This window comes from Cydia pomonella, chromosome 9 (genome assembly GCF_033807575.1).
Source record: "Cydia pomonella isolate Wapato2018A chromosome 9, ilCydPomo1, whole genome shotgun sequence".
Lineage (NCBI taxonomy): Eukaryota > Metazoa > Arthropoda > Insecta > Lepidoptera > Tortricidae > Cydia > Cydia pomonella.
The window spans coordinates 1322535-1338692 of NC_084711.1; the positions used below are offsets into that span (position 1 = coordinate 1322535).

General features: G+C 35.6%; 2 protein-coding genes across 2 annotated transcripts in view; one reads left to right on the forward strand and one right to left on the reverse strand.

The window, feature by feature from the left end:
• Positions 1-2397: 2397 nt before the first annotated feature.
• Positions 2398-3275, reverse strand: LOC133521062 (selenoprotein M-like). The gene is made up of 2 exons (XM_061855792.1): positions 3002-3275; positions 2398-2927 (listed from the first exon to the last, which is right to left on the reverse strand). The coding sequence occupies exons 1-2, from the start codon at positions 3083-3085 to the stop codon at positions 2685-2687; spliced, it is 327 nt and encodes a 108-aa protein (XP_061711776.1). The 5' UTR covers positions 3086-3275; the 3' UTR covers positions 2398-2684.
• A 7717-nt stretch (positions 3276-10992) lies between these two features.
• Positions 10993-16158, forward strand: part of LOC133521068 (uncharacterized) — a 77092-nt gene continuing 71926 nt past the window's right edge. The window contains exon 1 of the mRNA XM_061855812.1: positions 10993-11183. The gene's annotated coding sequence lies outside the window, so the exon portion shown is untranslated. The remainder of the gene's footprint in view (positions 11184-16158) is intronic.

Genomic DNA, 16158 nt, shown 5'->3' on the forward strand with positions numbered 1-16158 from the left:
AAAGTACTAAAAAGTTACTAAATCTAACCCCTATAGAAAGTGATGCTCGAGCAACTTGCTAGTTAATGGCTTGTTTGAGTATATGTTGGAGAACAGGAAAAAATAATGTACACGTGTTTTGTTATATCTGCTTAAACTCAAGTTTTCCTAAAAAAACACCCGTCTTTATGTGTAACTTTAGCGATAAGATATTATAAACCTTCGAATATCGATTTTTTTCTTCCAATATTTAAGGTTATTTTACCGTATTTGTTTAAGACTAACGAAATCTTACCCGGACCGGTCGGGAGCGCGCCGGTCGCAGCCGCACCGGCAGGGCTGGGCTGGCAGTTTATAACTTTATTGCTAAGTTAATAAGGGTCGTTATAGATGATTCTACTTTATGCTCTAGAGCATAATAAGTAAGCAACTTAAATAACAATTTTACATGCGACTTAAATAACAATTTTACGAGCAAGAGAAGTGAAAAACGTATTTGTTAATAAAAATAAAGTTTACCATAAGGAAATAATTTAAATTAATTCTTGCCTATCCTCAAACTAAGTTGGTGACTTATTTAGGTTACTACCTAATAATGTTTTAATCGTTTATGAATAAATGGGTAAAATTAATGGGGATAATAATTAATCGATTACAGGAAGATGCCTCCCTAATATTGGATAATTAGCCATATATTCTTCATAGTATTGAATGTTAAGTACCTACTCTAATTATTTTCAAAAAGAATTGGCTGCTGTTTACTACTGTATTTATAGAAAAACTTTACAGGCGGGGTACCACCAGTGTGCGGCACATGCATTTTTGTACTGAATATGCTTCTGCTGCACGCTGGTGGGATCCCGCCTGTGGAGTCTGACCACGCTAAGTTTCAATGCCAAGTGCCACGTTAAAAATGGAGCTTATAATAGGGATGTGGATTGTGTATGCATTCTTACTGTGTGCTAACTGCCATGTTTCGTGCATGTGTTATTCATGTGTTGATGGTTCTGGGTTCAAATCCCAGTAAGGGCATTTATTTGTGTGATGAGCACAGATATTTGTTCCCAAGTCATGGGTGTTTTCTATGTATAATAATTATAATAAAACGTCCCACTTTATCGCTTGCCATAAGGACGCTTTGACAGGTTATTGGTAAATCTCGTCTTTATTGCCACAACCGACAAAGTGGTCCGTTTTGCCAGCCGCGGTTACATTTATTTAATTATGATTGTGCAAAGTTAGTGGCTAGAGCGGGCTTCCTATCTTTGTAAAAAAGGTTTATGATTTATGAATTATATCAAAAGTAGATATCACCTGTAAAGGATCTGTAAAGTTACCATCACGCAAATAAATGATATCATCCATTTTAAGTCTCCAATTACAGGCCTGAATATCTGTTTGGGTGCCTTATCTATGCACTCCATAACACTCGGTGTCATGCTACATGATAAGATAAGAAGTTTGTCCACAAAAATTCAAGCAATTCTAATTTAACGAGGGGGGGGAGGGGTGTCAGGGTCGGCAACGCGCATATGTAACTCCTCTGGAGTTGCAGGCGTACGTAGGCTACAGAGACTGCTTACCATCAGGCGGGCCGTATGCTTGTTTGCCACCTACGTAGTATAAAATTTTTTTTATATAGGCAGCCTCCTGGCCCAGTCGGTAGGACTCTGTCTATGAAGTAGTCCCAGGTTCCAATCCTGGTAAGGGAATTTATTTGTGTTTATCACAAATATTTGTTCCCGAGTTATGGAAGTTTTCTATGTAATACTATATTTATCAAAACTATAAATTAAATTTCATATTTTTGTAACTATACACTAGTAGTTCTGAGCTGTAGACCTGGCGAGCATAACTTAAAACTGAATACATTTGTATGGCTACTTCGGCTACACCATTTTAAAAACTGAATCGACAAAAACATTCTATTTAATCATTAAACCTTCTCACAAATTTCACGAAACACGGACATAAGAAAGCATTTTTGCCCCAAGCTGAAACTTTGGTCAGTTATATGTATCATTGTCTAGTACCCACAACACAAACCTTTGAGCTGGGACTAGGGAATGCAAACTGGTTTTTATTTTTGCATTCTTTAGCTAGGTCTATCTACTACGTCAATCTGATTAAAATTGTCTTATATTACTTATTTACTATCATAGAACCACAAATTATGATGCAAAGGTTCAATATGCAATTAAATATCAATAAAAATGTCCTTTTTATTTTTATACGAGTTTTTGCTTCCATTTATGAAACTGTTTTGCCTTAGAACTGCATTAATCAAATAATAGTTATACCCAACCAAAGATATTCAAGTTAGTTTTGGACCATTGTTGGAAGATTTTGGACTTTGAGTGATTAAATGGTAGCAGAATATTGGCAGTCTACACAAAACAATAAAATGAAATACTCTAATATCTTGCGAAAAGCCATTTATTATTTTACAATTCTAGCTTTATCAGCGGTCATGAATACAGTATACTATAGTAATGGTGGACAAGATTTCCCTATAACACAGAAATTACTTATGAGCTAAACACAAATTTGTACTAATTACTGTAGAAGACATTGTCATAATACTAAATATTGCTTCATATATCATCTTCATACATGGAATGTAGTAAAACTTTAATCCATTTTGAACCTTCTTATGTGATATTCAATCATTATTTTTTTACACCCACAATGGCCTACACCACGAACTAAAACTCAGATTTCTTTTGTTTCTTTACAAACCCTCTTTCTTCAAGTAGCTGGTTGCATTCTGCGCGATCGAGTTGGGAGAGCGGCAGCCGCTCCAGCTCGTGGTCGTTCTCACCAAGTAACACCACCTCGGGCGCCGCGCCAGTGATGAACTTCACTTCTACATGTTCGTACAGAGGCGCGTCTTCCATCACGAACTGCTTCACTTGAGGAAGCCGGTTCAGCGAGCAACCACGACACGTCTGCAAAAAACACAAGTTAATACTGCTCCAAACACACTGCATCATGTAATAACTACATATTAGGAGGCGTATACCTCTATCCTGGCCGCTACGATGTTCGATTGGTCATAAGCAGATGCTAATGCTAGTACTGCACAGAATACTACGAGTGTTTTCATTGTGACAGGATAACTTTTGCAGTTGACGATATGTACACGGGTTGAATTATGGCGGATAAATATTAATATCAAGCTAAGCGACCCCTCGGTCTGCTAACTCGGATTGAGCTGAATGAACTGAAGTGATTCAAGCAAGTGATGTGATACACTCAACTGATTCAATTCAACTGAACTCAACTTGTGACAGTGACAATAACTTTGATTTTGACGTTTATGCGAAGTGACAGATAGTTTTTTTTTATCGTGAATGAAAACGATGACATAGCATCTAAGAGTTTATGCCAATGCATTAAGATTATTCCAGTTATGAGTAAAAACGCTTGATCATTCTAAAAATTAATAAGTGACCATAGACATACCGAGGGCCTAACGCGAATATCAAAAATCATATTTCTCTGTCCCTCTAATTACGCCTTAATTGGAGTAAAAGATAAAGATGCCTGCTTTTTTCTACTGACGCAAATGGCTAGACAGACTATAGTTTAAAAAAAAAGTAATCGTAGAAATACAGAGAGCCGACTTAGAAAATCTAAATTTAGAATGTATCGCTTGGCAAGCCTTTTCCGTCAATAAAAGGCGGCAAATTAAAAAAAAATGTTAAGAAATATGTAAAAACAGTTGCAAAAGTGGGCCTACCGCGAAAATCGAAGTTCGTCAATAGGGTTGTTTCCAATTTTTTGAAACGCTTGTATTACGTTCTATATTAAGTAAAAGTTGCCCTAAAATTCAACTTTTATACTAAAAACGACTTTAAATATGTTAATTTAACAAAATATATTTTGACAGATGCTTTCGCGCCCAAAACGCTCTTTGGAAATTGTGTGACGTCACAGTTTACGGTTTGACATACACACGTAGAAGATACGAACTGTCAACTGACATTTGTCATTTGTTGTTTATCGCCTAACTGTCAACAGTGTCAATCCGAGAGTTGTGACGTCATCAGAATCTTCAATGACGTTTCGAGTTTGGTCACGTGACGTGTGCCAAAAGATATTTTAAATACAATAGTTACAAAAATATGGTCATTACAGGTCCCCTAAAAGTAGTTTAACATGTTCTTATAATCCAAAAGAATTTATTGGGATACAATTCTGCCCTATGATTTGTAGATGGAAACAACCCTATTGCGGGCATTTTTCTTTGTCACTCTATTTGGTCCTAGTGAGAGTAAAAGAGAAAGATCCCCGCAATTTGCGAATTTCGGTTTTCGCGGTAGGCCCCCAGCTGTCAGCTATATAAATAACAGTTCCAAATGTCTCCAGAGTGGCGCTATAGTATGAATTTAAATTTAAGGGTTTTTGACGGAATTTCTCCTTAAGCGCCAATTACATCCACACTTCCCGATATCGGGCCCGAAATCAGTTCCGGTTTCGGGCCTGATAATCTTTTTCGGTTTACGGAATATTAGCGCATCGGTAACAATATTTGAAATGTAAAAATTTATTCGTATCTAATTGCCAAAAATGTTCAATGTACGATATTTTTGCATATGAACCATTTTTTTACATTTCAAATATTGTAAACGTGAAACGGAAAAATACTCTTTCTCGGGAACGACATCGGGTCTGATATCAAGCCTCATAAAGTGTGGATGTAATTGGTACTTTACCTCTACCCTCCATAATATTCATAATTGTTTCATGTACGGGCGTGAATGGTTTATACATATATGTCAATGATATAGATCCTACAGTTATTTGTCGAGCAAAGTTCACCTTGACGAAATTGTCACTATCATTAGGAAAACAGCGCCATTGTCTAAACTGGACAATTTGCTAGGAAATGCGAGGTAAGAGGATAGTGGAGGACGGCGTCTCCATACAAACGTAGTCCCCATTTTCCTCTCTGGAAACTGACATTATGGAAAATATTTTTATACAAGTCGCTTTCGTAAAAACTAGTATTTACGCCAATTCTCGGGATTAGTTGCTAAGCGGACCCCAGGTTCCATGAGCCATGGCAAAATGCCGGGATAACGCGAGGAAGAAGATTTTTATACAATAAAATTACATGTTTATCAACTATAAATATGCCCCTATAAGAATTAGGAGCGAAAAACAAATGCCATACACATTTATAAAAGGACCTATACACGGTGTTACATGAAGAAACCGAAAGATTTTGACAGTGTATTACTGATCACATTTAGAGACTAAAATGTCATATAAACTTTTCTGGATTTCGCCTAGTTTCATAGTTAATACCAATGTAAAAAAAAACATCTTCTTATCGTAACTTAGTGCAAAACGCCTTTTTGATCGCGATGATGCCATTATGGGGCGTAGTCTAAATATCCTTATTGATAGATGTCAAAAAGTGACGAGTAACCTTTGCAAGAACTAGTTTTATGTACAAATACGTTCAAAATTAAAAAAAAAAAATTTTTTTTGGCGAAATTTACTGAAACTCATATAACATTTTTTCCTTCTTTTGGCCTCAGAAATATATGGTTAAAATCTTTCGGGTTCCTCGTGAGCACCGTGTCAATATTATGTAGCTTTGGTCAATATTATGTAAATATTTATATTTATTATGCACATATTGCCCAGGGAGGAAAATGGGGACTACGTTTGTATGGAGAAGCGGTATATCGTCTTAAGTGTTCGCTCAACCTGCGAGTAGGAAATTTGACGCGACATGCCAGCGTACGCGGCACGTTATGTAGTCCAATCAATGAGGATAATTTCTCAAGCGAGAGTACACTTATAGTCTATTAAAGCTGGATAAAATAAAGTTCATTCGTGTATTCGGAACGCTGAGAGAAGCATGCTATCTCTTTCTTACTCCTTACCTATTACAAACAAAGAGATAAAGGTAGGGGTGCTACGTATACTAATAGCTGATAGTTATTTATTGTAAAGATACAGATCGTGTCATTCACGATGACGCGTGCCTTGACTCGTATTGTCATGCCATTAAAGGCTAGATTTGACAAATCCGCGCGTCATCGTGGATTACACGAACTATATTTTCTTAACAAATACAAATAATTTATTGAAAATTTTAAGGAAAATTTTAAAAATGCCTGAACTCCTGTTCCTGTGTTTCAGGCAGAATAGGGCAAAATGAATTTGGAATTATTCACTTACTTAATTATCAGTATACAATAAAAATCTTATCACATTAACTAAATAACTTATTTAAGTATTCTATATCAAAGTGCAGTACCTAAGTAATCATTTTAAGACTATTAGTAAGTTCTCTGTATCATCGTATGTCATATTATGAAGGGCGCGTCGTATAGTATTCTTACAACCAGCATAGCTAAGTGAGTATAAGTCTAGTTTTGCATTTAATCTGTTGTACAAAAATGGGCCTAAAAAGACAAAAAATCTAGATGAAAATACGTGCTTTCTTTGTACGATTTGAATATATATGTATAATACAATACAAATACAAAATACAAATACAAAATTCTTTATTTCCTTAAAAAACACATGGCCATGATTTAGGGGATGGAGCCGCCCGGTAAGCAAAGAATTGCCTGTGTTGGGCGGCACCGCTCTTCCCTACGTTAACAACAATATAATATCTTTGCGACTTTTGTTGCAAATGCTGAGAAATGGTGCATCTAATAGATTGCCTAGATTTTATTTTATTTTATTATAATACTTTTTGTGTTGTCTTAATGTGCCATGTCTGTGTGTGTTTTAAGTTATTTGTAAATTCTATGTCACTAACCCCAATTTATTTTTAAGATTCTCTGTACTGTACTAATACTATATGGATCTTCCTGGATTCGAAACAAATAAAAAATTGAAATTGAAAAAAAAAAATTGAATTAATTGTTACTACATTCAGTGTTGAAACTTGAAAGGAATTTTGGTACGGTTTCAACATTGTACGGTTTCAACTGTTGTTACTCTGAGAGTACGTCTGTACGTCTGTCAAGTTAGACCAGTTCAGCACTGGCTTCCCTCGAATGCGGCTGACCCTGCTGCTTTAGTGTTGTGCTAACGTATGCAACATGCATCTTGTATTTGTAAATTATGACGACCGGTCTGGCCTAGTGAGTAGTGACCCTGCCTATGAAGCCGATGGTCCCGGGTTCAAATCCTAGTAAGGGCATTTATTCGTGTGATGAGCATGGATATTTGTTCCTGAGTCATGGGTGTTTTTTATGTATTTAAGTATTTATAAATATTTATATATTATATATATCGTTGTCTAAGTACCCTCAACACAAGCCTTATTGAGCTTACTGTGGGACTTAGTCAATTTGTGTAATTATGTAATATAATATTATTTATTTATTTATTTATTATCGAATAGCTTCAAGAGACTACGGCCTTAGCTATAAAATCTTAGCACCGGCCTCTGATGTAAATAGGTAGAGTTTTTTAATTTAGGTTTTCCCTTAATAGTTTCTCCTGTGAACAATATTATAAAAGTCTATCGTATAGTTGGCAGAAAAATCAGTGTTAGCTATTAGATAAGGGGTCCTAGCTAAGATGACAATTGTACATCGACAAACACCAAACGAAAAATAAAAATGTACCAAAATGACACATGCTGCTAAAAGTCAAGTACTACTTTCATACATTATTTAGAAAGAAAGGGGATGACGGAAATGTAGTCCCCATTTTCCTATCTGGCGAGAAACAAATTCCATATAAATTTAACTAAATTAAATAATAAATTAATTATTATTTAATTTATTTATAGGGAACAAATAAAATTATTTTATCAAATATTTTTTGACTTGTGTTTTTCCATAAAAAATTTAAAAAGCTTCAAACTCTTATAATAATTAAAAAATAGAAAAACAGAGGGGCATAGTGGTCAATTAAATTATGTAAATTATTTTCTATATTGAAATTACCCAGGGAGGGAGGGCTAGCCTCGAGTTGTGTCATTTACATGATCGAGCACCTATAATACTAACTAATTGACTGGACTAACTTCAGATTACCATGAATCGCGTGCGCCACGGTATGCGCGTGCGGCGACAGTTTACTCAGTGGACGGAACTATTTACAGAAGCTATAGCTATAGTGCGGACCTAACGCGGAGCCCAACCTGTGCAAGTATTAAGTAACCGTCATAATTTCATAGAAGTTTGACATTTAAAATAACACTCTGGGATGTCAAAATCTCTGACACCTTATCTTGGACTGACTCCATCAAGGATCTGTTGTATAAATAGTCAAATTTTATCAATGCTAACTCAAATTGTGAAATTGAAATTATATCTAAATGATGTCAGTCGCTCGTACATTTCCATAAATGAATTGGCACGAACGAGACGCACGGGCGACTGACATCCAGGCGTATTCGATCTGTTTCCGATATGATACAGATCTGTCAGTGTCAAAAGTGACATTTCTTTGCAATGACACATCAGTATCAGTATCAGAAACAGATCGAATAACTAAAATTCTAATTCGCCTAATCATATTATTTGATGAGACAATATAAGTTTGAATTGACCTCCGGGACATTTGGCGAAATTAATTAATAGTTAAGGTAGAAGTAGATTAAGAACTCCTTGTATTACATAAGCCGCTTTAAAAAAAAGCTTAAGCCAGCTATCCGTGTGTTATCCAATTTAAATTGTTTGCTTATCCGTATTGCATTTCCTATTTTCCTATGTTAACGGCACCAATCATGGGATATTTAACAGAAAATTTTAAGTATTTTTGATATTTCACCGACATCTGTAAAATTTCTACCGCTTTATGCTTCAAAAGTTGAATGCCCAATTTATCCTTTATGTTTTCTATGTATTTAATGAAAGCTACTGCAATTGGTTTCAATATTATTAACCAATTAAAACTATAGTTTTTTGGTCCAGTCATGGGATGTATGGCGCCATTAATTTTCAAACTAACAAATAGGTATCAATGAAAAATTTAACTTAAGCAGCTCTTTGGCTCTTGTTTATGGTAAAATGTTGCCAGTGATTAAGAAATGATGGTAAATACTCGTTTTACAGGATTAGTCTATACCATCCCATTACTGGTGCCAGTTCATTATAGCGGTGTTTACTATAAACAAATTTAAAAAGGAAACCAATGTAGAGCAATACTTGTGAAGTTCCGCGTATTTCTTTTCCCAAGTAATCTACAAGAAACATACCTACTTAAGAGGGAAGAATAGCATTTTGAATCTAACGAAATAACGGTAATTTTTCTATGAAATTCCATTTCGTGACAAAACGGTTTCCTCTATCTAAATATTCACATACCACTTCGATTTTAATGTCGATCACTTCAGCATAATATATTCTAGGTTTATAGGTCTCGCTTCTTTGTTTTTTTTTTGTTTTGCAAAAGTCCTACACGTCAACTTTGTTGTCTTCAACAACCTCTTTGTTGTTTTTAAAAGGGAAAGTGTGCCACGTGAGCGTGTGGTTGTTGTCACCGATAATTTTAGACGATGACTTATCAGTTTATCAACTTCAATGTTTTTATCACAGACGTAGGTATATGAATATGTGAGGTAAGTAACTAACATTTTCCGAATGCGTTTATCAGGAGATGCTATTGAGAGTAGATTGCGGGTATTCCACGCAAGCAGCAAATAAGATTATTCTTAAGAAACAAATAATGGGACGATGATATGATAAGCACTTGGAGTAGTGAATCTAGGTCTGCAATAACATGGTACATATTGCCTAAGACAACTAGAATGATCTCTGTTTAGTTTTAGTCTTAAATATTGAATTTCATTTTTTATTTGTAAAGCCTGCCGATTTTAAGATAAAGTACATTTAGGTACCTTGATCTTAGAAAAACGGACAGACCCTAGCTGCTTGATTCAGCAAACGCTTATTTTAGGGGAAGAACCCTTTTTAGGGTTTTGTAGTCACCTAGAAACCCTTTTATAGTTTCGCCATGTCCGTCTGCCCGTTTGCCTTGTGATCGTAGTGCTAGAAAGCTGCAATTTGGCATGAATACATTAATAATCATGCATGTCGATAGAACGGTAAAAAAACAATAAAAAAAAGTGGTAATCAACGAAGTGGCCAGTTAAGTGTTAGGTAAGGAGGTTCTAGAATCAGTACAATGAGGTCTCTTTTAATTATGTCATTAACAAGGTGTCAGCTTGATTTCAAATTTTCTCCAAAAAACCATCCAAAAACCTATAATGTTTTATTCTTAATGCCAAGTACTATCAGCTGTAAAAATATTCGTAGGTAATTTGTCAGCACCTTATATATATAGCTGGTCAAACAAGTTTGTCAGTAGAAAAAGGCGCGAATTTAAAATTTTCTGTGGGATGATAACCCCTCGCACCTACATACCCTTTAAAAAAATTACCGCTTTTAGGGTTCCGTGAGCAAATGGTAAAACGGGACCCTATTAATAAGACTCCGCTGTCCGTACGTCTGTCTGCCCGTCTCTCACCTCTCATGAATCGTAATAGTAAGACAGTTGAAATTTACACACATGATGTATTTCTGTTGCCGCTATAAATAACAACAAATACTAAAAAACATAATCAATTAAATTTTTAAGGGGGCTCCTATACAACAAACCTGATTTTTTTTTGCCGTTTTTATACATAACGATATGGAACCTGTCGTGCGCGAGTCCGACTCGCACTTGGCCGGTTCTTCTACTGATGGAAATGGCTTGACAGACAAGTATGTTATTCACATAAATGTCCATGTCAAGTCATTTTATTTAAGCATGTCGTTTCCAAATGAGAGTGTAACATCGATCGTATTTTTCTTAATAAGTATTTTGTCTTTACAACACCACCACAAATATTTTCACATACGTTATGTTAACACGACATTAATAAAATAACAGCTTCTAATCAAACAAAACAATTCCTGTGTTAACAAATCAAGTAATCATACGCATTATTACACAACGTAGTGAAAACGTTCTCTATATTTTACAATCTTCTTGGCTGTATGTGCTACCGCTTTCGGCTGGCTTACATTCCCGCGCAAAAAATTAAATAGTTTGTGGTTCGCGCCGTCTTGAGCGCACGTCGCCTTGGCGCGAAAATAAACGAATTGCGATATAATTAAAAGTTTTCGGAAAGTGTAGCTGTGTGATACGGTGCTTAGTTTTTGGAATAATTTGTGTTTTCGAATGGTTTAAGCAGTGTCCACATGTGTTAATCGGCAGTGAAATTTACGGTAAGAAAACATTTAAACTGAAATAAATATTTTGAATAATAATTAATGCAATTGAGAACTATTTATTTTTGATGTTATTATTTCTAATGTACAAGGTTATTTTCCTCCCAATATTAGGTACATATGTAAATTCAGTTAAAAACAATAAAACTTTGGTACTACGTAGACTATAGGGCTTGGAAAAACGAAATCGAATCCGGATTTCACGGCTTAATGCACAGTTAAAATAATTTACATACTCGGTTGTGCTTACGAAATCTGCGATTCATTTAAATTTTTAAATGGCTTGGAAGACAATTCAAAGTATTTAAACTTACATTTTGACATCAAAATGATATATATCTACATAAAAAAAAATTCAAACTAACATTGTGTTACTGCATGACGTCCAGTCTGGCCTAGTGGGTAGTGACTCTGCCTATGAAGCCGATGGTCCCGGGTTCGAATCCCGGTAAGGTCATTTATTTGTGTGATGAACACAGATATTTGTTCCTCAGTCATGGGTGTTTTCTATGTAAGTATAAAAGTATGTATTTATCTATATACGTACGTATATCGTCGTCTTATACCCATAGTACAAGTTTTGCTTAGTTTGGAGCTAGGTCGATTTGTGAAAGATTGTCCTCCAACTATTTATTTATTTAAATACAATACTACTAAGCTACCTTTACTATAAAACGATTAATTTTTCAATAACTGAGAACAATTTTCAGAACAGTACTTTTCCATATCACCTAATGCCGGAGGATTGTGTCGAATTCAAAGCTCAGAACTGGTTATTAAAATACCCGTAAAAACCGGTTTATTTCGGTCTTACTTCCGAAATTTTATAAGAACGCGAACGTTTTGAAAACTATATTGCAACTTAAAAATACCGGTTGATTCGACAAAACGGCCGGCCGGCCTGGTGGTGTGCGTGTGCCACGTAAAGATAGACGCTGACATACGAAGAAACCGGTTTTTATTGCTTTAAACTGGTTTATTTTGACAAGAACTGTTCTCATAAAAACCCGTTTTAATGTTTAACGGTCTTTGAGCGAAACCGAAATTTTATTAAAAGGTTTTGCGCTAAGTACATGATGACGGTTTGGAAATTCAACCGGTTCCCGCTTAGTTGAATTATTATACTTCCTTTATGACGCTTAATTTACTTGGTTATAATAGTAACAAGTACCTATAGTAAACTATGTATTCTCAAAATATACTTGAGGTTTTATTAAATAGATCATACTGAACTAGTTTCACTATTGGACTAATCTTCAAATTCAGCAAAAATTGCTTTCCTATAAAAATAAACAAATAAATACATACAGGACAAACTTACATAAATTAACCTAGTCCCACATTAATATCAATAAAGCTTGTGTTGTGGGTCTCACTAGACGACGATATACATAAACTTATAATTATAATATGTGTGATAAATACACACATAAATGTGACATTATCTATGAAAAGCGACCTTATTGTCGATGGCGCTTCCGCCGTCATAAACGATGCTCCGATACAAATACAACGCTGCGCGACGCAATGCGGCGTAAGCGTCATCGAGAATAAGGTCCCTTTTCATAGATAATGCCACAAATGCCCTTACCAGGATTGGAATCCGGGACGTCCAGCTTTGTAGGCAGGGTCACTCACTACTAACTAGGCTGGGAGTCCGTTAAAATTATTATAATAAGCATCTGAGACCCTTACGCGATAAACGAAAATCGAAATTTCTTTATCTGCATATTCGAACGATAGAGATCGTTCGAATATGCAAGAGTGATGGAGAGGCAGGTAACAAAATTACGATTTTCGTATTTCGCGGTACGCCCTCTGATTATAGCCATGAATGAGTTTTCAAATGGCTGAGGGCTTACCGCGAACACCGAAGTTCAGTCACTCTTATTACACCTAAATTGGAGTAAAAGAGAAAGATGCCCGCAATTTGCTACCTTCGGTATCCGAGGTAGGCCCTTCGATACGGCTGTTAATTGCGCATGGTAAGGCAGCATATTCAACAAGGTATGGCTAAAACGTTCATAAAACACCATGTGTATGTTTCCGTAACAAATCCGGAGCTAATTTGTCTCTTTTTCTTAGGTAGGGAAAGGCATAAACTGTAAAATTAGGCATGTACCTACTACGTTCGCGATTGCCCACGTAGCCGTGACGTGTCTGCAATAAACCTTATCACTCGTTATCAAATTGTTATTTAGCTTGTTTGTTAACACTAGAGAGTTAATTAGAGGGGAACAATCTGAACAAATCGTGGTGGAAAATGTCTGCGTCTAGCATAGATTTCGTCATCTTAGCCTTATTCTGATTTTCTGATAGGGATCGGATACTGATAGAATAAAAGATGACTGACGCCCAGATCCGGGCCGAGGTAACCCACACTTCGTTTCCTATAGAAAACATTTATTGAGCAAATAGGCCACACGGCACTTTACATGTCAATTTTTTACAATCATAATTGTCATAAAAATAACAAAATACAATTACAAATAAGCATCACGTGATCGGTGTGATCACCGATCACCTGTCCATTTTTAAAGGTTTGTTAAGATATATTTGGCCACTTCAGCCGTTATTATCTATTTGATGATAACTGTACAGTCAGCATCAAAAGTAGCGTATCAAACAAGGTTTCAAAAGTATCTACCATTCTGTAACAGCTTAATGAAATGTGGTGGTTCTCTATGTAGAACAATTAAGACGTGAAAAGATATACTTCTGAACGTAAATTTTAGAGATTTTTCAATATTTGGAAAAGTTATCCGGAATATCAGATACTTTTGGCGCGTTGTTTCATCCGCTACTATTGATGCTGACCCTACAAACGCATATAACAACTGGTAAAAAATCATAAGAACGTATTTATCTATACAGTATATTAATTAACTAAAACCATTTACTCGAACCCGTAAATGTTTAGATTATACTGAGTAACTTTTACTATGGCACTAACCCCGAAATCCCGAAAAAAAATTTGGCTACTTCGTACATTGTGGCTAGTCTGGTATTGAAATTTTCTATCCTCCTAAGACCCTGAGTACAAATTTTTGTACTTATTCCAAAATCTATTTTGAACTTTTATTGCGTAGCTAAGTATTCCAAATTCAAAAACAAAACAATTGCTTCTGGGTCTCAGGAGGCTATAGGAGAGTCATTTTTTTGCGACTATGGGGGTTGGTCCCATAGTAAAGGTAACTCAGTAGGAACTAAACATTTAAGGGTTTGAGTAAATGGATTCAATTAGTGTTAACGTGTTAACTACGTATTTATCTATATTAGTATGCCTCGCGCCTAAGCGGTGGTGGCCGAGTGGATATGACGTTCGACTTTCAATCCGGAGGTCGCGGGTTCAAATCCTGGCTCGTACCAATGAGTTTATCCGAACTTATGCACGAAATGTAATTTGATATTTACCACCAGCTTTTCGGTGAAGCATCGTGAGGAAACCTGCATACATCTTCTAAGAAATTCAAAGGTGTATGTGAAGTCCCCAATCCGCATTGGGCTAGCTTGGGGACTATAGCGGGCCCTCTCGCGCATGAGAGGCCTGTGCCCAGCAGTGGGACGTATATAGGCTGAATTATTATATATCGTCGCCTAGTACCCATACAACCTTTGCTTAGTTTGGGGCTAGGTTGATCTGTATGAGATTGTCCCCAATCATTTATTTATCTATACAGCCGAGGGCACCCGATCAGTCATCTGTGTCTTTAGAAACAAAAAGAAGCCTTGACAAAGTCGACAAAAGAACACAACTATATTTATGAATAACAGTATTTTGTTTATGCTCATTTGTATGTGAGCTTCCGCGTGATGTTCCCATAATTAACCGCATAAAAGTTCACAAGCATTTACCAAACACAAAAGGACTTAAGTAGCATGGATATGTAACGAAAACTTGTTCTTTTTACATAAATGTTTGAAGACGGAACGTTTGACCGTTAGAGCATGACCCGTAGCAGATTTAATTGGCCCCTTTCCATTATAATTGTGAAATATTGTGTGAAAATGAAAACTGAGTAGCTGGAAACATTGATAAGTTCTATATGCAATTATGGAAATATGAATAGAGTAGGTACTTTCTGCCCATGCCATGTAGCCATCTTCTTTTTCGACATAGGCACGCAAAGTGCTAATTACCGCATCACTAGTAAAGTATCATATGTACAGTCAGCTGCAGAGATGAGCCCCTGCATATATTGATTGTGACCTCTCTCTGCAGCTGACTGTATCTACCGTAGAGAATTAAAGATGTTTGTGAACTCGACTGTACTCGTATACGTCAAACGTATCGTGTTAAAGACCACAGAAATGTAATTTTAAAGAGAATTCATTAGATTTGGTAAATTGTAATAAATCCAGTGGCCATGAGCGCGCCCAGTCCATTACGAACACTCATTTGTTAAATGGCCAGCTTTGTTAGGGTTCCCAGCGAAACAAAAAAAACTAAATATTCACAGACAGCTTATTTCTTGTTTTTATTTACCGTAGTCATTGTACAGACCTCGGAATCTAGAGAGTATCGATTTATTGACAGGAAGGGAGTTCATTTATCGATAAACTTTTCTCATATACAAGTGATCGTGATGCTCCAAGTTTTGTTTGTAAATATATAATTTTATTGAAAGTATTCACATGAAACAAAATAATAAGTAAATTCCCTTCTTTATTATTAAAAGATTATTGAAACATCGTTTGTCATTATTTTTTCTAACCTAGCGCTCATGTATAAAATGCATTGAATAAACTTTATAAATTTTTTCATCGATTCATCGAAAAATATCGATAGTTAAATTTAATATATTATTAGTTTCGATTATTATAATTTGGTTTAGTTCATAAGTTTTGATACAAAATGTATATTATTTGTTTCTTAATGTTTCAGTAAAATAAAAGTAATATAAAGTCAAAAACGACTAGCACATAAGTGTGTTAACAGCCGTACTGATGCTTTTATTTTATTTTATTTCTG